The sequence below is a fragment of the Phaenicophaeus curvirostris genome, chromosome 2 (genome assembly GCF_032191515.1).
Source record: "Phaenicophaeus curvirostris isolate KB17595 chromosome 2, BPBGC_Pcur_1.0, whole genome shotgun sequence".
Classification (NCBI taxonomy): Eukaryota; Metazoa; Chordata; class Aves; order Cuculiformes; family Cuculidae; genus Phaenicophaeus; species Phaenicophaeus curvirostris.
In genome coordinates this window covers 70112714-70138284 of record NC_091393.1, presented here as the reverse complement: position 1 = coordinate 70138284, position 25571 = coordinate 70112714, and the positions used below count along the sequence as shown (strand labels likewise).

General features: G+C 36.4%; 1 protein-coding gene across 2 annotated transcripts in view; it reads right to left on the bottom strand.

The window, feature by feature from the left end:
- The window catches only part of SDCCAG8 (SHH signaling and ciliogenesis regulator SDCCAG8), a 115587-nt gene that overhangs the window by 60785 nt on the left and 29231 nt on the right, over positions 1 to 25571 (bottom strand). For both annotated transcript variants that reach the window (XM_069852415.1, XM_069852414.1), the window contains exons 12-13: positions 22176 to 22292; positions 10114 to 10256 (exon numbers count right to left, since the gene is read on the bottom strand). In XM_069852415.1, coding sequence (XP_069708516.1) covers positions 10114 to 10256; positions 22176 to 22292 — 260 coding nt within the window. The remainder of the gene's footprint in view (positions 1 to 10113; positions 10257 to 22175; positions 22293 to 25571) is intronic.

Sequence of the window (25571 nt, the reverse complement as noted above, 5' to 3'; positions counted from 1 at the left end):
TTCCTTATGCTCTCAGGAGTAAGGGAGAAACATATTTCAATAGCAACTTTAAAACGAAACTCACAAATTACTACCATTATGTTAAGTGCTAGATATCCCACTGTGCAGTTTTGCTTTGTGAATTTTTACCTTCTTCCATGCACACTTTTAGCCACTGATCGCACAGCCTTTCAGTGTTTTCTGCCTTTTCCTTTAAATAAACTGGCTCTGGCTCCTTCCATCTGGTTCCCCTTCCGTCAGCAACCCTGCACCTGTTCACACCTCCTCTCCTGTTGGATTCCACTGAACATTTCCTCCTCTGCCAGGGCTATTCTGGCACTCGCAACCTTTCTGTCATTCAATCCATCTGTCAGAAGTGAACTTTGTTTACCGCAAGCTTCTGCTTTCTTCTTCAAGAAGCAAAGCCCCTCAAGGTCATTGTCAAATGAACTGTCGGTGTGGATTTAAATCCACTTCTGCTAACCAGCAGAAGATGAAGTTCTTTACAGTCCTGTGTTTGTGAAGATCAGTTTGAGGTATAGGAGAAATAATACAGAAGCAAAAGAATAGATTTTAATCATCATTTGTTAACAGCAACAGCTAGTGTTTTTCTTCATATATGTGTATCTGTACCTTCTTGAAAAGATCAGCATAATCTGAGAAAGACTTGCAGAGTAATGCAAAGAAATGGAAAGGACTAATAAAAATATTAAAAATAAAAATAATACATGAAAGCTTTTGATTCTCATTTCAACATTGTGTAACAAAGATATTGACTAAAAATGCAAAGAGAAAATGGGAACAGCCGAATGAGTAAGTTTACAGTAAAACCTTAAAGCAGCCAACAGCATTCACTGTAAATTATTTCATCTGCATTTTTTTAAACTTACCTTCTGATCTGTCAAATGCAACACTTTTTAAGGAAAAAAAAACCCAAACACCTGAATATTTTTGCCTGTTTTCAAGACTTGTAAAACACATACATGCAACTGTTAAAATACTGCTTTCCATGTTAAGATTCTTTGTCAGGGCTGAGATTAAATTCATACTGTCAACAGGACACATTATTTTTAGCAATTCCTGTGCCCATATTTCTTTTCCGGAATACATTCTGATAACCATAAGCTCCTGAATTATTAACTAACATCCTCATCAGTTTCATTCTTCTAAAATAAGAAATGCCCCTCAATTTCACTGTATACCCTAGGCATCCTATAAAAAAAAAACCCTTTCATCAAGATTGAATACAGTTAACAAAAAATAAAATACATATTTTAAGTTTTGTAAGCAAGTATAATGAACCACTCATTTTATTACTCTTTTACCAAAAATTAAATTAAAGTAAAGCTTTCTGGGAGCAAATCCAGGATGCAATTCAATCTCATTAGCAGAAAAGCAGTTATACTTATGTTAGGTCTGAATTTGACTCTAATAAAAATTGCATTGACAAATACTGCCCAAATTTAGCTGAATAATAACTTAATAGCGATATATCCTGCCGATATCCCTGCATTTGTTTTCTGACACTATGATCTTCTTCCATAGGAAACTACATGCAGGTGAACAAAAGCACAGGAAATAGAAGAGGAACCCTGGAACAAAAAGAATTCACTACAAGAGCCCACCTAACTACAGCAAAACTTTTATTCCCTCATTTGATTTAAGCCCTGTAGAAGGCAACTGAACAAGGAGAAGCTAATCAAGAATAGTTGCGCCAATTTCTACAAAAACGTAGTTTGATACTCAAACCACCTGGAACATAGAGGCAACCAACAGTGGCATGCTAGTAAGCTTGCCCCGCTGTCAGCGCAGCCAGGGGAAGGAGGTCAGCCCTGTCAAGTCGCTGACAGCAGAGGCTATACTCATGTGCTTGCTCTGAACAGGCATCTCCTACCTTACACTTCTCCCTGACCAATCACTGGCACAAGGGCACTGAGCAAGGGGGTGAGGAGACCAGCCCAGCAGCCAAAGCTAGCATGCCAAGCTGATTTTACTTCCTCCCTACATCCATCAGCTACCTTTTGTGGAGGTGACAACCTACAGGCTGATGTTCTTTACTGTCAAGTTTGATAAAGCCCCCAGGTGAGGACCCTTTGGGTTCTCTGTTGAATTTTTTTCTAGGCAAGAATTTCAGAAGTAGAATCCTGCACAGAAACAGAAGCAAAAAATAAAAGAAAAAAAAAAAAAGGCCAACAACAATCATTGTCACTGCACAAAATAAACAACTTTAAATGTAGTTTTGAAAGCACAGGGCAGCTTTTAATATTTTTTTTTAAGTTCACAAATACCAGGAGCTGACAGAAAAAGTACATCTTAGCTTATGTAAAAACAAGCTTTCAGATGTACTTGAGAGAAAAAGCCCTAGAAAACGTCAAAAATAAAGATAAAAATCAGAAAAAAAATTCCAGTAGCAAATTCAGCAAGAAATCCAGCAGCCTTGGATATATGTGTGGAAGATTTTTATGGTTCAGAAAAATAAATCGTTATCCTGTTGTTATTAGTCACACAAATAGAAATCATAGTTTGAATGAGATCAAAGTAAATATTTGATACACACACATAAACTTATTACCATTAGTGCTGAATAATAACGGCTCAAAACAAAGACCTTATAAAGATGTTTGTTTTCTACAACAGTTAGTCTCTTCTGTATTTCATCTGAATTCACTGCTCGCTCCAAAGCGCTTTAAGTATTGTCACTGCTCCTGAACCACACTCTACATGCAGTAGCAATTTGGCTGCCTCAACAACCTGATGTGATGTATAAAATATGAAATCATTAGAGAAATTTGATGTGACCACTTGCAGTTTAAATTCTATGGAGAAAACCTGAGATGAGACTAAAATCTGAAAGTGCCTTTTCCTTGAGAAATTTGTATTGTAGGACAATAAATAAAATTGTCAACCCTGTTTAAACTCTTTAAAAATGAAAAAAGGTGATTTATAAAGAATTTAATATTCAAAATTAACACACTATTGTAGATTTATTCTTTACTCCTTCACTTACAATTTCTTTCCCTTTTAAGCTTTATCAATGGCCTTTGTTTGTACAATCAGCTTAAATATGTTTAAGTGATTAAATAGAAAGATATTTGAACAACTGCGTATTATCTTGACACAGAGCGTATCAGCTTCAAAATTTCTAAAAGGCACTGCCAGAAGACAACAGAGCTGATGTATTTCAAATCATTCCCTATAAGTCTTTGTAAAGCAGCATATGGTCTTACCATGGCAGGTAAAATATTTTACCTTCTATAATAACGCAGAGCAGCTAATTTATCTACATGCTGTACAATCAGATAAACAATTTCAGCTGCACTATGAAAACCTGTAGGTAAGAGAGAAATTTATCCCCTCACACTTCACTGATTTTTCTGATATACATTCACATAATTGCTAACAATAGACATTATTCTTTCCTCATTCCTCTTCTTCAGTTACCTTAAAGCAAGACCCTCTTTTCAGTTGTGGATGTATTTGCAGTTTCTACAGCTGCAGGAGAAAGAACTGAGACATTTTCACAGAGTTGCTCAGGGAAAAAGGAAAGGGGGAAAAAGAAAAAAAAAAAAAAGCTTTGCAAGATTCTATTGCAAGTAAAGCAGAGTGAATGACAACTTTCAAAGCTTCCACAATCATTTACTAATGTGCTGCTATACCAAATAAGTCTAATTTTTTTTGACAGCACCAAATTAGATTTATTGCAGAAACTGCTGCATAAATAGCATATGGCTATGTTATACCACCTATTTCAAATCCCTGTAATGTTTCCTCCCCGCCCTGCTTAAAATGAATAATTGAGCCAAGTTATAAACCTTCTGCAGATGAGATATACAAGTTCAAAAAGCAGATGCAGGGGATGTAGATTTCTTTGTTGAAGTTGTCTGAAGAAGTATCACCTATTCTGATCAAACAAAACTGGGTCTCCCAATTTGCTACACTTCAGGAGCTCATTTCTGCCTTTCCTTGATAAAATTTTGTTTTCATTTTGTTTTCAAGCTGATGATCATCAACATAGGGCACGACCTCATAATCCTCTCGTACAAGACTAGCTCTTAATTGCACAAGAAATCCTATTGATTTTACTAGTTACTCAAGTAAAATCACTCATGTGACTCAAGATCAGAAGGCTTGGACCTCCATTCACTCCTCAGAAGCTCTCATTTAAGAAGAGGGAAGTGCCTCCTCTAGGCAAAAATAAAACATCAGAAAACCAGTTTCATTCATCAGAGGGGCCTAACCCTGTGGGAAGGTGCTGACCTACAGCTCTCTCTCCCCTTTCAACAGGAGCAAAGTTTGCTTATCAGTTTGCTGGATCAGTCCCCCAGTGCCATGTGCTTTTGTACTTCTGTCAGTCACCAAATTCTGCATTCAATATGCTGCTATGATAAAACACGAAAACACGCATCCTTACTATACTACCGAGAGCAAAGACATATATTTTTGAGATAGCGAAGGGCACGTTACACTTAAGTGGGATGCGCTCAAGCCCAGCAGGCAGCACAGGGAACCCGCGGCCAGCCTGTGTCTCCCCAAGCCCCCTCGCCTGGGGCAAGGCCCCCGCATGCTCCCAAAGTTTGTGCAGTTGCTGCACGGAAAAGACGTTGCAAGGTCTTCTCTCCAGCCGATGGGCACACCACTGCACACATCGTGGAAGGCTGCGGCTACCCTGCCGCTTGCCTCTCGGTGGTCAGTCCTCCCAGCTGCCCTATCCGTTACTGTCTGATTAGCTCTGCGAAGGAGCCCCTCCCCGGCCAGCTTTCCCCGCCATCTGTTCCACACGCGATGGCTGCCGCCCAGCAGCCTCGCGCTGCCCTCCTACCTGGCACCCGGCTCCCGGCCTTACCCCAAAGTGCTAACACAGGTTCTCGCTGCTGGCAGAGTCAGGATTTCATTACTACTACTTTGACAAGTGCAGGGTTGTTTGTAATTTCTCTTTTATCCTGATTTTGATTGTACAACCACCTCCCACTGATTCAGTTTGCTTCAGTTTTGTTGCTCACAGATTTTACTCTCCACATTAATCTCCCTCTGGCATGTTACTGCATCTGTTCCCTTTTTTATTATTAATTTTCAAATTCCCACCATTTTTGACAAAAAGGAGGTAATCTACACTCTGCTTCTGCCCATTTCATTTTCTTTAATTTGGAAGATAAGTATGAAAGCATGCCAAAGAAGTTAATTCTCCGTTAACAGTTTATTTTCTGGCATCCTGATGCCTTTGTATATGAAAACCAGATAGAAATAAATGTTGACTGAATCACAACAACATAGTCGCAACCATACCTAAATTTAATGAAAAGTAAACATTTAAAGCAGAATCTAAAAAGTTTATTAGTTATCAGAGTTTCATGTTATCACTCCTCCCTGCATTTTAAAATAATGGTTTTGTATAAGATGAGCAGAATACAAAAAAAATTAGAAATTAATCACTACTTATACTGTATTTCTGCTTTTTCCCTCTTTTTGTCCCCCTCTCCAATTTCAGTGTTATTGGTCCATTCATCAGTCAGTCTGGGACCATAAAACTTACCTCAGTCATTTAATATTATTTCTTCAAATATTACCCCTTCCCCAGTCCAGACAAAGGACTCTTTCTGACATGTTAGAATTGTTAGAAAAAGCACAACAGTAAGTGTGCTGCTAACTAATAAATGCTACTAGAAAAAAACCCCACAATTCATAATAGTAAGTACTGTGCAACTCCCTAGAAGGCTATGTATAATCACCTTCTATAAGTCAATAAGTTAGTTTATATTTTATTATTTAATAGTATTGCTTAAACAGGGAAATCAACATATGAGGCATACTGCAATTCTAACAGGGAACACTGGTGACGACACATAGCACAACAGCAAAGCTTCACTGACTAAATAATGCCACAGGAACCTGGAGGTGGAATGATAGATTTATGTGGTTTATAATACATGCAATACAAATTAGCATTAATGGAATCATTGAAACTAGCAAGGACGGATGCACAGTAGGAAGGCTAGAGCACTTCTAAAACCCACTGTACCCCCCAAATGCCACTGTCTTAGATATGTTGCTTTCTACAGATAACATCACTTCAAAAGTAAGGGAGAAAAGAAATAGCACATATTGGATGGAAGACTAAATAATAACTTAAAAAAATAAATCAAGAACTACAACATCCATTGACCTCACTGTACTACAAACTTTTACCCTTCAAGGGTGACATGGGGATTCAAGGTAGATTGGTGGGTGTCCTGACCCTAGACACACAGTTTCTTCTATGCTGAGTAATTTTTTCCCACCTACAAGCTGACATTCAATACTGCTTGTAATGTTTCATATAAGCAAACAAGAATAGTAAAAAATAAAAATTAAATTAAATGTGCTTCAGCTCTAGTCAATTACATATCCCAGCAAATTTTAGATGACATTTCAGTCAACTGTATCTCAAGTCATCTATCTTTCTCCATGACTGAGAAAACACATAATACCAGAGTACAAGTTCAATCTTGATATCCAGCGATTTTCTAACTTCTAAAGATTTATTTAATTGCTTTGGCATATGCAAACAGGAACTACATCTGACTGCAACTGAAGCAAACAATAACTTTACATTTGTTTCGGAACAGTAAGAGAAAAGAATTCTAACAACAATTTTGTTACACAAGAACAATGAAAAAATTTATTAAATTAGATGACGCACTAAGATTTGGGCAAATTGTTAACATCTTGCATCTTTTAAATGAACTTTTCCACTAGCATACCGATGTCATATTTAATAATTAGTCTCCCATGAACTAAGAAAGAAATATCTATGTGTTTCCTGTTCTTTGAAGACTGGATTCAGACAAGCTTCATTAGTAAGACCCAATACTGCCAAAGTAACGGCAATTTGAAATTATTAATATTAAATTATTTAATAACATTCTTCTACTACAGGAACTCTAATACAAATAACCCTAAAGCTGACATTAGAGTAAAAAGAATAAATACTTTAAACAAGCACAGTCAGTCTCATTGCATGGTGATATCTGCAAAGCTGCATGATCCGACAATCAAAAATACACTGCAAAAGTTCTGTATTTTCCCAGTCATTTGAAGACATACAAATTAGAATTACTAACTAGATTCAATAGCAGGAAATGCATGTTAATAGCACTGATTTCTAAGCAACATATTGCTCCAGGAAGAAAGGTGACAGGAAAAGGCAAATTTAAGCTCTGCGGTAATGTTTTAGAATAGCTAATTGTAACCTTTTTCTTGATTTTTAACAAGTACATTTTGTTAACTTAGAAGCTGTTTAGCTGGTAATCAATCAACAGTGCCAGAAAACTAGGATGCAGTAAAAGAAGTAGGACTCCTGGAGAAGACTGAGGTTCTACTGAGCTCTTTCTTTTTCTCACTAAGACACAGTCTGCATGCTTTCTCTTTTAATCCATTCATATAATATGTATCATCTCATTTTCATACATTAAAATCCAAAGTTCTCGTACTCATTTTATTATTCTATTTATTTACAATATCAAAGCTTAGAATCAGTGTATTAGTAAGGACTTCTCTCCTTAGTAATATACTAATTAATACAAAACAAAGAACTCTTTCTGTACCTCCTCAGCTACCTCTAATTTTTGCCAGAACAACCCAGACAGGTCATGCAAGGCAACAGAAAAGGCTACCCACAACCAAGTAACAGCAGTACAGGCCTCCCTCAAGTCCAGCGTTGTAAGAAGACTTGGAGTGGACCAGCTGGTGCTCTCCTGGAAAGAAGGAAATCAGCAAGACGAGGCCAAGGCCAGAATACCCAAGAGATGCACTAAATCAGTGCAATTTCTGCAGCTACCTCCCACAGGCAGGACTCTAGAGCTTAAAATCTGTTTTCCTTGGCAACTGCCACAGTGAAAGAGTCTATAACCCCCACAGGATTACTATTACCACTACCCTTTAAGTGAATATCTTTCCTGACACAGCTGCCATTTGAGGTGAGGGGAACAAAGAATTAAAGAAGGCAAACCATACGCCAATGATGTTCACAAGCAACAACTATGAATGTCCCAATCCATTAAAAATATACTGACTTCACAATTCAAAACTAATGCTACTAGAGACATGTAACTTTTATGCCTTCACTAATGCAGAAGACCTGTTCTGGCAGGAAGTGATCTGAGAGGAAGAAAAAGAGCAGAGGCTAAGGAAAAGTTCCATTTCAGTACTGGATATTTTCCTCTGCGAGTAGGGGGAAACAGACAATTAAGCAAACATACCTCTAACCCTGCCCTACCAATTTAAGTACACAGGGACAATGGGTTCAGGAGCAATGAATTTCTCATCCCTTTTGTTCCCCCCCTTCACCCATGACAGCAGCATGACTTAATGCATTCCTGGAAAGCAGACAGACACTCCAAAAATAAGGACACAAAAACCTACAGAAAACAAAGTATTGTAGAATTTAGGGAATATCACTGCTTCAACGTATACATTTTTCTAACAATTAGATGTCAGCAATTAAAACATTCACTACTTATAAGAATACTTATAAGCAGAGGCTGTAACACAAACACAAAGTATAAAAAAATAAAATAAAGGCTAGGATATTAGAAAAGTGTGGCTGCACAAGGTCAGACAATGAAGCCGTGGCAGTTCAGCATCTGTCTCAAAAAGCAGATGTCTGTGAAACTGTACGAGAACAGGGTCAGCACAGAGCGCTACTTGCCCAAAATACTGTTCCCAGCCTCTAGGAATTTGCATCTCAAACTTCCCAAGTCAGAGGCCACAGATAAAAGAGCTAGGCGAATCATCTGTATGTTAGGTACCGAGCTTTAAGTGCCTCGCTATGTGAAAGTACACAATAGTCCTCATTTTTACAAGTTGTGTATTTTCACACACACAGAGACACACAAATATTGGCTAGTCAGATTTCCTTCAAGATATCCAGAGCTTTATTGCATATAATCAGCCTTTTACTAAAAGGAGCATGGTAAGCCATTTGGTTAACTATCACAACAAATCATTATTAATAAAGTTCTGCTAAATCCAAACTTTAGATATCTTAACAACTCACCCAAAACTTTTTTTAAAGTTCATTAACCTCTAGCATATTTTTTCTCTAAATACAGGCTGTTAGAGTGGTACTTTCTTCCATCTGTTAAACAACCGTGCTCTGAATTACACAGAAACATAGCTGAATAAAAAAGTGATTCATTGAATTCAATAGTTTAGGCGAGGCTCTGTTTTATTTCCAGTGGCAGAATTCTCACAAAGCCCCAAGAGTAAGAGACTTGGATAAACACACAGACTTCTGTTAAGTGATAAAAATCTGAGGTTTTTTTCCACCCTCATGTAAAGTTAAAACTAACTTAACTTTTTTTTCTTTAAGGATTGAGTAAAAGCTGACAGATTTGTTTCTGGATGTTCACTCTTGGGGAGAGCAGGGTGGCAGAACAAAACAAAATCCATACACACAACCAAAACCCTGCAAACAGTCAGACAACAGCATTTTCTGTGGCAAAAGGAAAAATCCCTGCAGTTACCAAAACTCTAGTGTTTTCTACAAATGTGTAATGAGTACTACAGTAAATGGCTTTGGGAGCTATATCCAAGGACTCAATGAGCTCAGGCAAAGACTCCTGTCACATTCTGTTTGCACTGTACCAAATCTCCACAGAGCAAGCAAATTAAACACCCTCCTCATACCTCCTATTCACAGACAGAAATATTACATTTTGATTGTTTAACCTTCAATGAAGCTCAACACAATTATGTTCACTTACACATTCCTGGTCATTGCGCTGCAGAAACTTCACGTCATTAACCTAAGAATTTCTATGCTTAAAGGTGTTGCTGTACACTACAGTCCCAAACAACATTTAAAGCGTCTTTGTCCTATCAAACACAGTAACAACAAAAAGGATGTAGCTGCACTCTTCACTGCTCTTCTTCCTGCCCAGATGTATGCTACTCTTTCACCGGAGCTGAACATTGCCTTTTCTTGACACTAGTAGTTCACTTGCATAACTCACTCATTTATATCTCCACTTTTAACATTATCGAGGGCTGCCCATGCAGTCAACGACTGCAAGTATCCACAACAACCATGGTGAAGCCTGTGGTAAAAAATTAGCAGAATGAAATTGGTACTACAGCATGTAATAGGATAAAGGGTACCTGGTGAGGTGCAGTTGGTGCTCAGATTTACTCAGCAGTTCTGTCAGTTTTAGGCACTCCTCTCTGGCTTCTGTCACATCCTGCTGGGCTTGTTCCAAACGCTGTTTGTTTCCATTCAGCTCTAACTCTAGTTTTTCTATTTTCTTAGAAAATTGTAGAACCAAAGAAAGTATATTTAAGAAATGCATAGAGATATATTTTAAGACAACAAAATAAATCTGAAAAATAATACACACTTGTTTTAGAATAAATGTACTTGATGACAAAAACTGCAAAACAAGAAAATTAAAGTAATTGAAATTACATTCTTATGAAAAGCCAAAGTGTGTATCATATTGAAATACATTGTTATTGCCTTCATGCGGCTTGAAAGATACATGCATTCAATCATTTCCCAATCTTCTTATGTGAAGGCTTCCATATTTGCACCCCAAATTCACTGTGTTAGAACGCCAGAAGGCAGCAGAACAGTGGCCATCTTCAGAAGCTGCTGGACATAGGACAGCTCGTCTGGTCATTTATGTTGCTTATCTATTACACAAGCAATGACACATGGGAATTTAGCTTTGTCATATTCACATAATATTAAACAATAGAATAAAGGTAATTTTGTGATTTTACTGTTATCAAAAATAAGTTATTTATGACTTATAACTGAATCCTAAACATGCCAGCTGCTGTTAGTCCTATCATTTTCTTAACATCATAGTCTTTATATGTCAACCAAATCTAGTAAGTAGATCTAACACAGCTGATGAATCTATTAATTAATTTCACAAATAACAATAAGCAAATCTGCATGACCAGTGGTTTTGTTATTTTTTTTCAGAGAAGCATACTAGACTTAGTATCTCTAAGTGAAACATATTGTCAACAGTTTAAACATTTTTCACAAATATTCTTCTAAGGAATACATTGTGCTCTAAGTTCATATACAACTGCTTGCAGGAATATACTAATATATCTGTAACGTAATACTATACTTTGTCCCAAAGATGCTTTTAAGGAGGCCAGGGGAATACAGAATAGGCTAACAATGCAATTTTATCATGTAGTAACTATTCTGCACCAACTCCCTACATAAATACTTATTTGTCATTGGGGTTGGAGGGAACTTGAATGTTTTTCAGTCAACTAAACTGTGAAAGGTCATTTGTAGTACAGAATAAAACTGTTCATAAAAGGAGTTAGTGCAGAATACCTATTATACTTTAAATTCATACCACAATTTATATTGTGATAGCTTCCTCATGTAGACAAGCCTCAATATCTTCTTCAGTTAATGAAATCATTCATTCAAACATAAAAGAAAAAAATAATGTAATTCAGTCCCAATATTTGCACTTGAAGCACCTTTGTAATAATGTTGTCTCTTTTCCTCCTATGAAAATGTTAACCTAAAACACAGTAAGTAATGATGTCAGACAAACACAATCTCTTCATAGTGAAAAAGGTTTCATAATGCTGTTTTTAAATTTATTTTTAATTTTGCTAATTACTTAACCGTACCATTTTTCCCCCCAAGAACACTCAACAAAGGTTCATAAAGGAATTTTGATTAGAATTTGAATGTCACCTTGCTTTATCACATAGAACATCTACCAAATTAAATCAGTAATTCCGAGTTCGAATACAAAGACAGGGAAACTATCTGCAAAATTGCTAGTACTGTTCCCCTCTAAAGAATGTAACAACCCATTATATCATCAGAATATTTTAAAACCAGGCATGCAAAGGTATTCAGTTACATATGCTTTGCATTATCACTTATTTCCAGAGACTTTTGCACGTTTTAAATAGAACAACAGAAGTCTCAGTGGGTTCTCTACACTCCGTTCTTCTTAACAGCACCAGTTCATTAATGTTATTTCTCCATTTGTAGTAAACAGGGACATGAGTTCTTCACTGTCTTTGCAAGTTAAAGATACTGAAGTTCTGCAACATTTTTATAATGTTCTTTAAGGATACATCGATTCAGCATACTTGAAAAAAAAAATCAAGCCACAGATTAGCTGAGAAGCATCAACTAAGTATTTCATAAAGCACAACCACAGCCGAGAACATAAATACACTCTTGATCACTCCTTCAGGGAAAAGTTTCAAGGAACAGATGGGCTTTACATCATTGCCTCAAGTTAAACAGGCTCAGTCAGGTTTTGACACAGACCCACAGAAGGAAGCAAATTCAAAGTGCAAGAACCTCTGGTAAAAATGTTCTGCTTCCATCAGCCAGATGTTGAACCTGCAGGGTTGAACCCAAGAATACATTCAGAGATTTCAGAAAATATAGAGGGAAATACTCAGACAATGACCCCATGACTGGGTCTTCAAAGATTCAAAGGAGTGTGAAAAAAGCATCAAGAAAGGAAACACAGGAACTGAAGAACAATTTTACTTCTGCTACTTTCATCAGTAATTCCAAAATTCAGAATCAGCTTATTTACATGTGTACTTGTGTGTTTGTGCATCTGCGTAGGTGAATACAGATATATACAAATATACTTTAAAATATCAATATTCACAGGCACTCGCAGCGTGAGCTATATGAAGAATAGTAGTTCTACACAAGAATTCTGGCAGTGGCCATGGTAGAAACATCTAACAACCTCATAAGAAAGGGATGGCAGAAAAACGCCACCCAAGAAAACATGCTAACAACAACTCAGAAACCTGAAGCATCTAATCCAGCTATTTTTAGAGATATCAGCTATCTTCCTGAAACACCAGAAAACATTCACTGAAAATAATTTGGTAGGAGACATGCATCATCATGCTGAAAATACCTAGCCCATATTCTGAACCTCACATGTTACTTCGGTTTAAAAACTAAGATAATAGTTCAAAACACATGAAGCCTCAGAACCTGAGACTAGTTCATACAGTAGAAAACAACCCTTTTCCCCCTCCTGTAAACAATAATGGTCTCACAAATGTATATGCTCCATCCTAAAATCTGTCAAGTCCAGTCCATCACTAAGTCATCACAATATAATCAGAATTCAAAACAGAGAAAAATTAGAGAACCAATGAACCTTCTTTATTCCCGTAATCAACCTTTTCAGGCATCACCTTTCCAAAACTATTTGGGCTCAAACTAATTTTTGTTGTTACTTTTAATTCCCAGTTCTTCCAATGGGAGGTTTCAAGTAGTTCTGTAGCTCCTGTCTGGGCCCCAGCATATTTGTAGGGAGCGAAACAGAAACAAACCACCAACTAAAGTATTTTGCTGACAACTCTGCTTCTCATGCAGCGTTAATTTGATCCCTCAGTGCCTATCACTTGTGATACAGATTTTTACAAGATGATCAGAGAATATTTCTTCAAGGTACTTAACTTTTCAATATATGTGAGAGACAAGAGATGGAGCACAGAACTGCAAAAAGACAGATGACAATCTTGCATTTAAGAAAATCTGAAACAGATTTTCAGTATAACAAGGAAACGAATTATCATAATGTATATGTACAACAAGACTACATTAAGGTTGGAACAGGCAACTTCTGGTGCTTAACTCTGCAACTTTAATATTCTTATTGCTTCTGCACATAGTTTAGAAAGTACTATTTAATCTGTCTTCACTGCACTTGCCTACACTTCCAGGCACATCAACAGGCACTTTGCCATTGGAAGATGGCAGGCAAAACCTTAGTAAGAGAAACATCATTATTAGCAAGTTTAAACACATTAACAATGTTCTGCATGTATACCCAATCCAGTTACAAGAAAGAAGTTTTACTAAACAAAAGTTGGTGAATTTTTTCTCCTAGATCAATTTTTTTTCAGTATTACCACCAATCACCTCTTATATTTTAATTTTTTTCCACTTTGAAGAATATAGGACCCTTCTATATTTTTTCTTGAAACAATGTAAGTGCTTCACTTCTCATTCATTAGTATAAGATGAGTTTACAAATTATCTTCTGATTTTCACAATGTATTTTTAGGTGAACAAATGGGAGATGTGCATTCAATGACATAAATGCAACTTACTGGAAAACATGCAAGATTACTTCTCAAGCACCATATTAATCTTCAAATATCCTCTTCATAAATTATCTGAAATTATCTTCACCTAACACTACTTATGTATGTTGCAAAACTGTGCTCTTTAATTAAGTAGACATCTTTTTATCTCTACAAATTCTGATAAAATGAAATAATAATTTCATTCAAAACAAGCCAAATTAAAGATTAAAATAACTGTTTAATTCTTTTCATACTGATGTTGAATCTATTGTATGCAGAAAAATGCAACTTTTAATTCCAAACTAGCAGATGTTTTTCACAGAATTTTAAATAGCAGCAAACTGACAGAAAAGTCAAATGCTTTATTTTTTTTATCAAATGAGAATGATTAAGCAGTGATAAAAGAACTCGTACTCTGAAGTAAATGCAAAAACAACTTTAGAAGATTTTTAACAAAATCAAAAATATGCTAAAAGCAACTGAATTAATATGTGATTTATAACACTCACTGTTATACAAGTATGCTCACCCATCAACTATAGAAATACATGATACAACCAGAAAAATAAATCCTGAGCTGACTGCACAAATTCTGCAGCAAAATAATTCTGGAGGAGAAAATATTTTTGTGAATTTACAGTACTTCATTCTCCATTATTATTATAAGATTAAATGGGCATAAAACAGAACTAAAAATGGAAGAATAAACATAAATTAATAAAAACTAACTATGATGGTTTGTATTCAGGTACATCCCCAAAAGGCAATCAACATCTATAAAAACACATACACTTTAAATTAATACACAGCAAATTTTTACAGGCCCTGATGCTCACATGCTTAATTTCATTTACTACAGTAGCCCTTCAAAGCAATGAAATCAGCACAGGAGTAAGGCTATAATTATGGGCTTTCTAAAAGATGCTACCAGTATGGCCAGTCACATACATTTAAATATTAATATATTAACAGTGACAGGAAATTTTTGCACTGATCTCAATCCATGTTGTCTTCTTTGCTCATTAATACAGTTAATCAGTGACAGAACAATCATGCCCTACTATAATGCTATTTTTTTAATCTGCTATTTTTGATTAAAAAACATGAACAAAACAAGATAACTTTTGCAGCACAGTTTAGAGGTATTTTACGTGGAGAAAAGATGACTATAGGTCCACATGCAGCAGGAGTCACTTGCAGTCATCTCTATTCTAATCCTAATATCAGTGAAGCAGCTCTAGGTTCTGAGTGGTCTTTAAACCTCAGACCTCCCAGGCATGGCCATCTGACACAGCACATTGCACCTGGAAAACTACCCAACTTTATAAAGAGAGTTAGGGCCATCACAAGGTTAACTCCCACCACCCCCCAACAATGTTTTGCACTCTATACGATTCACTGCTGCTTCCCATTCACATCTGAATAAAGATACAAAGCAGTTATGAAAACTAAATTTGTTTTTAAAGGGGGAATCTCCTTTCTGGAAATAGATTTATTATAAAGCTATGAAAATCTACGTACACAAGGCTTTAAATAGGCCACAAAGACTACCCTCTTTCAAAGAGGTCAATTCACAAAAATCATAAGAAAACTGAAACTCTACAAATCCTTTAGCTCAAAGCTGAAATGTGAAAAATATGACATGAAAGATAACTAATGTGAACAGTAACACAAGAAGAAAAGTAACACCAATAAACACCCATGGTTCCTTTGAAGGGTTTCCCCTATGACTGGTTCACAAATAAATTGACTTGTAAGGACCGGTGTGACAAGTTAAAACAACACCTAGATAAGCAATGCAAGCTGTAATTTGTTGGACGGCTATTATTCTAGTCTGATCTGGTGGGACTCTTCAATTCCCCAAGGCGAAGTAGTTCAGTGACCACTTTGTCACTTGTACTGCAAAGAAATATAACAGCACCTGAGCAGTACTGTGGCACCCCACACGCTCTACTAAGAGGCAAAGCCTGAAGAGAAGAGCCATTACTTAAGCAATGGTCAGACACCACAAACCCTCTGCTTCCAAAAAGTTCAATAATCAGAGAAAGGATGTTGCAAGAAAGAGCAAGGGTGCTGAACAAACTTCCTGCAAATAGCATCGAACGAGGCTGCTCTTAAATGCACCCATATTTACATCAAATTGAAGCAAACTTTCTACCTGTAATTGTTGGGTGGGTCAAAAAAATCCCCATGTTGCTAAGTGTACATTTAAGAATATACACAAGCACACACAACGTTTTTAATTAAGCAATAATCTTAGGTGTCTGCCCTTGTGCAAACTGTCAAAGAGTAACATAGCCCCCGAATTCTGTGGATAAACATCCTGGGAAACAGACTAACAGTGAATGGCTGGAACATGTCATACAATGATTTTACCTCATTACTTCCCTGAAAATATTTGCTTTCAGTTTGCCAAAATATTTGAACGGCAATACTATTTCAGGAAGAAAGCTTCCAAACCCACAGAGATCACTATGTATTTTAACAGGCAACATTGCTGTACTAGAGATTAGCTCGGCAGCCACTAGCAGAGATAAGAAAGTGATTTTGTTCCACAGTGGAACAATATTTTTTTTTTAAATTCTTTTTAAACGGATTGTATTGGGGGAAGGTGAGGACAGGAGAGAATAGGGTAGTGCAAAACAGATAGCTTCCTTGCTGATAAAGGAATTTCAGAAAAGGACGGATGCATGTAGAAAAAAGGAAGGTGAAGATTACTGCTACTTCATTATTGAAAAACAGGAGAGAACAAAACTTGTTCCTTTTATCCTCTCAAACATGTATTTGAGATTACTGATGTGGGATTGGCTCTTTTTTCCTGGACAGCACTAAGGAATGGCTGGAAAGAAAACCTGTGCAGTAACAACTGACAAGTTCTAGGGATTTTTACATGCTTTTTCTTCTGATTGTTGGCACAATGACTACTGATAAAGCAACCATTTTTCTAGCCTAAGAAGATGACAAAAAATAACAGAGAACAAGCATTTCTTTAAATATAATGCATATACCCACTATACCAAGAGCTATGCAATCCTTTTCCTACTTTGAATAGTGTTTAATGCATATAAATTATTTTCTCTTACCATACACTAGCAGGGTGACATCACACTAGACGACAGAACATGATCAAGGTTACAGGGGTCAACTACACCTATAAACAATAAAATCCTGACTATCAACTGGGTCATCCCTCTTAGCAGGCCAGATGCTTAGAGGAAACAGACCAGTATAGAAAGTTGTACTACTAGGAATCCCAGTCCCAGCGATTTTTCTTATGGAAACATGAAAGAGGATTTAATGAAGGCTGCTCATACCACTCTGATCCTTGAGGAACGGATGACTGACAGAGGAAAGTAATGTCATAGCAGAGCAGCAGAAGTCATATTATAATTGTAATTAAACATTTCTCTTGTTATATATTTGGAGGGTTCTAGATCGCTGTTTTTCTTCAAAAATCTTGAGATGAGAAAGTAAGTTCAGTTGTAAAAAAGAACGATGTTCCTCCTGAAGAGGTCAGAAAATCCATGCCAAAGTAAAGCATAAAGTATTAACATTTTATTTCCTCCTTATCTACCCATATTCAAATTAGCACACTGGATGCCCCAAACTGAAAACAACAAATTGAAAATTTCAGCTACAGCAAAGGTTATCACATTTTCTTAATGCTTTGTTGTCCAAAAGCAATTTGGTTTTGCTACTTTTAAGGCCATTAGACTCAAGGTATGATGAAGTAAGAAAATTTGATTATAAGAGTTTCAAGCTGTCAGGTTCTAAGTTTTTCCTCCCTGCCAAACAGTAATCAAGTACGTTTACTAGCTTAACAGAATTTATCTTCAAAACAGAACTTTCAGAGCTTCTTTATAACTAATGACATCACAAAATCTGAGGTTTAGGACCGCTGCAAGAATACACGTAACAAGTAATCCTACATGTGGTGACATCCTGAATGCCTGAGCTTGTGAAAAATCTAGTATTTTAAAGCTTGGTTCAGGGAAGTCTGATACCTATTCATAGATGACTTTTCAGTGAATCAGTGTCTTTGGAAGGTTGTACTGATCTTGCATCAGACACACTGCAGCATTTCTAGGATACATACCCAAATTCTTGGCCTGCATTATTTCTGATGAACACAGAATCGGTAATGCCTCCCTTTATAATGTCTAATTTAGGTTACTATAAATCACAGATTTATGACAAATGAGATAAACATTCCCAAAATACCTTTTGGCAAATTGCTTTTGGACTGCAATTTTGCCATATTTTTATTTGTCTGCAAAATTGTCAGTGTATAGTGTACAGAGACATCATTTAGGTTCTGTCATACTACATAAAACCACTTTGATGTGTAGCTCTTTCCATTTGTATAGGTTACATCAGTGACTTTGCAACTTCTTTTTATTTGCGCTCAAGAATTTCTACACAGGCAGCTCTCAAGAATTTCAGGGGTTTGGTATAAAATTTCTGGAGCTTTTCATTCAGTCACCTACAAGGTAAGTAACAAAATTCTGTAATCCCCTACATTCACTTAATTTTGAAGTCAGTATTAAAAAAATTGCTTTTCACACATTAAGGTTACCAGCTTGAATCTATTTCTACACAAAGTATTTATCCGATTCCCCAAAACATGGTGAAATAAAATTTAAAAGCTTCAGTTAGTTTCTGAAGTTGGATTTAACATGCCCTATGGCTTTACTACAAGGAGACCACAACTCCCAGTAGAGCAATGCTACTGGTAAGAACTATCTTAATAAGGATGATGACCATGTTGGCTGAGACTGAAAAAATAACAAGCCTGTTTTCACTTCTACATGCTTCTATAAATTGCAAGATTTTATAAAACAAAAATTGTTTACAGACAAACAGAATGCAAATTATTAACAGTCTATTTCATTTTTATTTTCATAACCCAGAGGAGAAAAGAGCAAGTGATGCTGATCCGAGGTAACAATTTCATAGTGTATCAGAAGTACAATTGCTATTAGAAAAGCACAAAGTATTATAAAAGTGAAGTCCTGCTGTGTCAAACATAATTTTTGTTCTGATAACAGCTATTTAGATTAGGGCGCGACTTTTCTCTGATATAGCTGTGCTAGTACAACCCCTAGTGTGGACACAGTTTACTGCCATGAAGGCATTATACTCATATAACTTACAAAGCTTGTTCCTAAGAAGGAAAAGTATTAAGTAAGGCACAGTTATTTCACCACAGCTATATCCACAATGGGAGGGCTGAGAAAGAAAAAGAGAAGGCCGTAGGTTATGCTACTTTACGACATACTGAGCCAGATGCACAGATGCAGATTTTGTGCAGAGCAAGTGCGTGGTATACAGCTTTCCCTCGCCTCCCTCCATAATCATAATGTTAATCAGGATCACAAGAGATGATATTACAAAATATTTATTCAGTTTGAGTGGTAACATTGCTCTTTGCTTCTTCATTTTTATTTTAAGCAATATTCATGTCAAATATTAATAACAGGAAGACATATCAAGGTGCTAATGTGTTTTATTAGTCCCAGCTCACCAAAAGATAAGAAAACAGATATTAGAAGAAAAAGAATAAGAACAAAGACACATACTCTCTTCAGTTTTTCCAAATGCTTGAAATCAAATTTAAGAACTTCATAAATATCGCTGTATGATAAATATTTAACTCTATTTACTGACATATATGTAACTGATGACACTAAATAGTGCATGGAGATTTCTGCCTATTCTGACACACCTGAATAACTTCATATATACTGACTTTTTAAAAAGGGATTAAACTAAAATTTTATTTTTCTTCAAAAATAAAATTTATCCACAACACAATTAAAGATACAATCATGCCTCAAGAAACAGTAAACTCTCTCTCAGTATATCAAAAGACAACCTGAAACACGACTGCCTTTTAAACAGAAAAATTCACATTTTAATGAAGAACAGCATGAAAATATTAATACATTGTTGTCTCTCTACTTTAAAAAACCTAAATATGTATTTATTATGAACAGATGGTGGCCAAGGAAGTTATCAACTCTGTCCCTTAGCCAGAAGGTCAGGTCATGGCTGACAGATCAAAGAACAATTACTATGTGCTGCTCAGTGCCATGTAAGATGAAAGATTTTAGGTTTTTCTTTAAATACAATGTTAGATGCGATTGAGCTGTTTTCATTTCATTTAAATTAAATAATTTGCAATGACTTACTTATAAGTGTTAAAATTTGATTTAAAAAAATCAACCAGACAAACAAAACACACCCCACCCTCCCCCCAAAACCATACGTAGACTCTTTCTGGTCACCTTTTAACACATTAAATAATATTAGGAACTATACACAACTTCCTTGGTTACCAAAGCCACAGCTATAAAACAGCTGCTAGGTGCTGAGCCTGATAGTTAAAAACAAAGAAAGCAAACTATTTTGAATGAACCAAGAATCATATTTGAACAATATAATCATCTTACAGTAATTAGTGAAGTATTCTAATAATCTTTGCTAATAAGTACTCCCCCTCCCAGCACTTCACTGCAACTATATTAAAATCATATTATTATATAATTATAATAATTATATCATTATAAATCACCACGTTTTGGTGTATACATTCCCACATCAAATACAATACCACTATGTCAATATATAAGGTTAAAATATTTTGTTAAATTTTGCAATTTGTTCAAAAGGCAATCCTGAAGCAAGCTGGAGAACAGGATTTAAAATCCAAGATACTTCTTCAAATATCTTATTAAACACATCCTGTTTTATTTGTATGCCAAGATTATGACAACTCTTTTATACGTGATATCTGTCAAGACACAGACGACAAGCCTGTTTTTTGTTTTTTTAAAGTGTCCTTAGGCCTAAAGGATGCAGGAATAAAAAAAAAAAAAAAAGCCAATCCTGAAAACAAAATGCTTTGAAAGGCCCTTGTTTTTCTGCACTGTATGATTTTGCATACATTTGAAGAGTTACTTTACCTAATAAACTTCTCTCTTGAATTTGACGTATCTTCTGATTACAATTTGAACTAATATTGCCTCAAGCCTAAGCTCATACTTCTTTAAGTTAATAAATTTACTCTCCTACATGAAGATTTTGGGGAACTGGTAAATAAAAATATAGTTTTAGAAACACTGCATTTTTCCCTACATATATTCTTGCACAGGGACTGATTTGTTCACTATTTACCAAAAAAAGAAAAAAAAAAAAAGGATTTAAAAGATGTTGGACAGGCTGCTCTAATAACAAAATGCACATGAGGACAGGTTTTTTTATATGCATCTTATATATTTGTGTATTCAGAAAACATCCACTCTCACGTGCAAATCAGAACTTACGAAGGAATAACTGGAATTATTAATACCTAGAGAAAAATGGATGGAGCCTCAACAAAAAGGGCACTCAAAAAGATACAGATTACACCTGCTCCAACTGTTTGCCAAGTATGTTGCAGGATACTCTTATAATCTTTCTTACTGCACGGGAAGTTTTCTCACAAACTACCTGCAAGGCATATACTGGGTTTTGTACTACCACAAAACACAGGTTTAGCTAATCAACAATAAATGCCTAGTGGAATGTTTATATAGTTAATTTTTCTAGAAGGTTATTTTTGGTTTAGGGTTTGGTTTGTTTTTTTTAAAAAAAAACTTTTCTATGAATCCCAGCATTCATTAACCTTGAATCTTTACAGAAACAGAGAGAAATGATTTTAATTTTTGGTATAGTAAGGTTATACTTAGAGTCCTTAATGTTATGTCAGGTTGCATGTACACATAATAATGAGTGGATTTAGTTGTGAGAAAAAGTGTATAAACATATGTATAAGGTATATACAATTTAAGTACGTTGTATGAATACATATGATAGAGTAATTCTATATGAAAGCATGGGATGAGTATTACGTAAAACCGAACATACTAGGGCTTAAAATAAAAATAAGATAAGAGGTATTTATTTAACAGTAATAGCTGGCTTGTTGCCATTAATTTAGAATCCATTTAACATTAATAAATGACCACTATTAGAAAAACGAATCATTCCAGCTTCTGAAATAACGCTACTTACGCTTCTAATAACTGCAAAGTTATAGCAGTGTTATCTCTTACCTGGTCCTTAATTTCAAGCTCCCTTATAGTTTTTGTTCTGTACTCTCTGAGCTCCTTTTCTGCCTCATCCTTCTTCATTTTGGTTTGATTCAACTGATAGCGCATTTCTCCACACACCTGTTAGATTACAGAGACAACATGATCTCTAGCTTGGAGAAGCCATAGCCCAGGACTTGCAATTAGATCTTTTGGTGCCCTCTAGAGGTCATTTAAACGCAAAGGATTTTAATTTTAAGACTACATATGGTAAGTGTTTTTACATAAAAAGGTGGATCTGGATTCTCTATGTAGTCATTAACTTGGAAATATGCAGCGCCTTCTAGATTCAATTATATTGAGATCAAAATTTTGCAAAGTATAAATATTTACATTGTAAATATATGTGCTACTAAAAACTACAGTTGCTGGTTTTATATTCTCCCATTCTCTCTAAAATCCCAGGAAAGCCTATGTCGACACTTTCAAAACCTAGAAGTAAAGGATCTATCACGTGAAATCCTACAAAAGGGCATAGTTTCTTATCTTGCCAATTTTCCACTGTTAAGAAAGAAAATATTTGAAGTTAGATCAGTGCATTACAGACCTAGTACAAACCAAAGACAAATTCTTTAAAAGCAAAGCCTGATTCAGATACATGCACAGGCCACAAGAAATGGATCAAAGTAAAATTTAAAGAAAAGGCAACAATTATTCTCTGCTGTTGGGATGTTTATTATGTTACCTCCTCACTCCTCTGGATCTGAAGGCAGCTCAACTTTAGAAGGTCTGGAGAAGGGTTAGGGGAAAGAAAGAGAAAAAAACACCCACATGAGTCCCTCCCACATCATTTCCACTACTGCTGTGCAAGAATGTTATTCTCTCATTTCCCAGCTAAGACTTTTAAAGGAGTCTATTTGATATTATCTTTTGGGAATGGAGAAGGATGGTGGACAAGCTGTCCTCTTTCCATCCTTATCCTGTGCCATCACCTCCAATTTGTGCCTGTTCATTTCACCTCAATTAACCAAATATAAATACATGAACACTTCCCAATGAGAACACAAATGTGTTTATTTGAAACCGGTCTTAGAGAACTTTCTTTACAATCCCACTTTGCTTTCCTGTCCCACTTATTCGTTTACCGTGCTTGCTTTCTAAAAGCGTACATTCTTAATTTGCTGCTACAATCCCCTGTGCTTCTCAACAATCTCCTCACACGCATTCTACAACCCAAATTAATTCCTGTTTTTCAGTCTCACACCATACCACTTCTCATTTTCACTACTTTTTTTTTTTTCTCTTTCTTAATAAAAGGTAGGGTAAAAGTAAATACACACACTGCAATCAAATCACCTTAGGAAAAAACAAAGCAAACTATCCTAACTTTATGAAACAGTGTCATAGAATCACTAGGTTGGAAAGGACACACTGGATCATCTAGTCCAACCATTCCTATCAATCACTAAACCATGCCCCTCAGCACCTCGTCCACCCGTGCCTTAAACACCTCCAGGGAAGGTGACTCAACCACATCCCTGGGCAGCCTGTTCCAGTGCCCAATGACCCTTTCTGTGAAAATTTTTTTCCTAATGTCTGGCCTAAACCTCCCCTGGTGGAGCTTGAGGCCATTCCCTCTTGTCCTGTCCCCTGTCACTTGGGAGAAGAGGCCAGCTCCCTCCTCTCCACAACCTCTTTTCAGGTAGTTATAGAGAGCAATAAGGTCTCCCCTCAGCCTCCTCCTCTCTAGGCTAAACAATCCCAGCTCCCTCAGCCACTCCTCGTAAGACTTGTTCTCCAAGCCCCTCACCAGCTTCGTTGCTCTTCTCTGGACTCGCTCCAGAGCCTCAACATCCTTCTTGTGGTGAGTGGCCCAGAACTGAACACAGTATTCGAGGAGCGGTCTCAGCAGTGCTGAGTACAGAGGAAAAATAACCTCCCTGACCTGCTGGTCACACTGTTTCTGATACAAGATGCCATTGGCCTTGTTGGCCACCTAGGCACACCGCTGGCTCATGTTCAGTCGCTGTCAACCAACACCCCCAGGTCCTTCTCCTCCAGGCAGCTTTCCAGCCAGACTTCTCCTACTCTGTAACACTGCATAGGGTTGTTGTGCCCCAAGTGCAGGACCCGGCATTTGGCCTTGTTAAACCTCATGCTATTGGTCATTTATAAGTTCAAAGGACAGCTTGTGAATTAGCCCTGTTGCAAATACTGCAAAGTAGCAAATGATTTGAAGAATGGCAAAGTTCTAAAGCATTACTTTTTTAATACTAAAATATCACATGCAACTTAAAAATCCTAAGACACAATTACACAGACTGCCAACCTAGTCTCTACCTCTCCTCCTTCCTTTATATGAATGATGTAACGAAGTGCTATATGTCACTTCCTACAAGCAAAAAAACCCCAAACAAACAAACAAACAAAAAGTTATCCTTGCCTTCAGCTCCTCCATACATCGTACAAAGTGAATAATGCAGAACAATCAGCAGATGGTGCTGTCATAATAATGCATTTTTCAGTTTCCTCAGTTCAGAATGAGGGAAAAGGATTGTCACTCCAAACTTCTTTTTGCCCTGACTTCTGGTGCATGCAGAAAAAAATATTTCAGATAAAACTCAAAAGGAAAAATGTTGCTATTTGCTATTTTAATAATGGCACACTGAGTTTGGAAACAAGGAGTCAGATTCAGAAGCAGGTACAAACGTCATTCACATAGCCAATGAAAAAGGTCAGGGTGATGCACATAATTCCAACAGCTCAACGGTCAGAACTTTCCTCCAGGATGTTTGAGATATCTCGGTTCAGAACACAGACACAAATGCATTTTCCAGTCTCTCAGAACAGTGCATTAAAAAAAAAAACAGTATAGATTATAGCAAGGTGGCCACCTATTCGACTTTATAATCATGAATATTAACTGAAGCAGGGACTGGAAACACAGTGTCACTCTCATGAGAGATTGCTTCAAATCAGTATGCTATAAAACTATTCTTTCCATACTAATGGATATTTATATCTACTACCTCTTTCCCCCACTCCTTGCCCTTGTAAGTGGTGCTATTCATCTGCAAACCCAGTCTGAAAAACCAAAAGAATGTTTCAGAAATCATAAATCAAACCATTTTGACATTCTTAAAACACTCCCTCATTTGTCTTTCCATTTGTCTGAAAATTTGCTGTAAATTCTCCACTACACTTTCACCTATTTCTACCAGCAGGGACAGCAGAGGAGGACTAAAATCTATCCAGATGTCTCTAGAGGCCTAAAGAATTAATCACTCCCCAAAACATTGCAATTAACAACTAGGGAGGGAAGATTGGCCACAAAAGTATTGGTAAGGTATATATAGACATTTCAAGAAGCTGTAAAAAATCTGAATTTTCAGATTACCTATTCTGCAGAAATTTAGCAGC